Below are 1638 nucleotides of genomic sequence, written 5' to 3'. Positions count from 1 at the left end.
TCATTATATTAGTAAAGATGTTCATAAATCTTTAAACAGATGGAAGCAGGGAGAGCTGCAGATTTAAAGGCAAAACAGATTTACTGCGATATGCAACACGCAATAAAATATATCTCCAAGTTCACAAGAAAGTTTACATGAACAAAATATGCTATAATTAAAATGAGGCATAACCATATTTTTCTGGATGGATGGAATTGAAATTGTATATTCTAGGGATGCATGATATATCGATTTTGGCATCAGGATTGGCTGTTATTCGTAATTTTTTTTCATGCATTGAGGTTTTTGGGCCCTATATATGTAACGCACTAAAGAGTCTCTTTAAAGAGATTGTTGTGCGTTCGTAGATAAACCATACGCAGAAATAGTTTAATGTTTATGTTGCTCGCAGGCTTTTTGAAATAAATGTGACGGAATAGACTCTGAGATGTGGAAAAACATGAAAGCAGACAACGATTACCACACCGCCTGACAAATAACTGAGTTTTATGTTGTTGTAACTCGATGCTTGATGCGGTTCACAGAGCTAGGAGAGGAGTACTGCCCTCCGTCTCAGTATCTCCTGCCGGTTCTGGAGAGCGATTGTGGCAAACAGAACTCGGACTGTTTGGATGGACTGGAGGAGGCCTGGCAGGTACGTTTCACAAACACAGCGTGAAGTTTTCACCAACACCGTGGTGCATTTGCTACTAATAAAGATCCCTGTTAAGCTTCTAAACTCAGATGTACTGAAATAAACTGCAGCTCCTCTGTTTCCGGTTCAGCATAAAGCAGAGTTAAGCTCTAGAACAATATTCCAATCTTTGAACATCTGATCAATCATTCATCTGATCAGCTTTCTGATGATACACACTTAAGGAGCCCACATACTTGTGTGGACATATCTGTTTAGAGTCCATGCAGACTCTAGGAGGAGTCCGCCTCAACTTAAGGCCAATTTTTATACAAAGTGTCTCACTAAACTGTATTCGTACTGAAATGTTTGCATCTGATCAGCTGATAACGGGACATTGCTGTAAGCAACCAGCTGCCTCACCGTCAGGTGTGCGGTTGAAGAAGAAACCATGCAAGGCGCCAACCTAGACTTTGTTTCTTTTGTTTTAAAACCCAATAAAGCCTCACTGTTTTTATTGCATTTACTTTGCCTCAGTTGTTATTCACATTTATTTGCTGCTATTTTAAAGAACACCTTAAATACATTAACACACCAAGCCTTAGAACTTGAACATTCCGTAAAGACTCTTAGACCCCCTTTTATCCCATTTTATTGGCCTTTCATTTACCCTGTGCTTATCTTCAGTAGTGTGTAGTATTTACATATTTATTAGGTAAAATAATACCGTAATGGAGATTTTTAACAGATATTTCAATGTTATGTAAATCCCTTTATTGTCCCACAATGGGGAAATTCACTCTCTGTATTTAAGCCATCCCCTTGGGGACCAGTGGGCTGCCATTGTGTGGGGTTAAGGGTCTTACTAATACCCCGTTTACACTACCCTTAAAAAACTGAGCCGAGACCGGTCCGAGCTCAGTAACTGAGATAACTTTTCGTGTGTGAACGGAAACAACCTGAACTGAACCGAGATAGACATAACCGGACCGCGCTAACTGCAGACCAGTTCCCGAGGTGGG

The 1638-nt window shown here is 40.1% G+C and overlaps 1 protein-coding gene across 1 annotated transcript in view; it reads left to right on the top strand.

Annotated features, from left to right (window-relative positions):
* lrsam1 (leucine rich repeat and sterile alpha motif containing 1) overlaps positions 1-1638 on the top strand; it is a 29070-nt gene that overhangs the window by 13541 nt on the left and 13891 nt on the right. Inside the window, exon 6 of the mRNA XM_015396728.1 lies at positions 482-637. Within this exon, the coding sequence (XP_015252214.1) occupies positions 482-637 (156 nt within the window). The remainder of the gene's footprint in view (positions 1-481; positions 638-1638) is intronic.

This window comes from Cyprinodon variegatus, unplaced genomic scaffold (assembly GCF_000732505.1).
Source record: "Cyprinodon variegatus isolate N-32 unplaced genomic scaffold, C_variegatus-1.0 Scaffold817, whole genome shotgun sequence".
Lineage (NCBI taxonomy): Eukaryota > Metazoa > Chordata > Actinopteri > Cyprinodontiformes > Cyprinodontidae > Cyprinodon > Cyprinodon variegatus.
The sequence above is the reverse complement of the archived record's forward strand: the minus strand, read 5'-3'. Positions and strand labels throughout refer to the sequence as shown.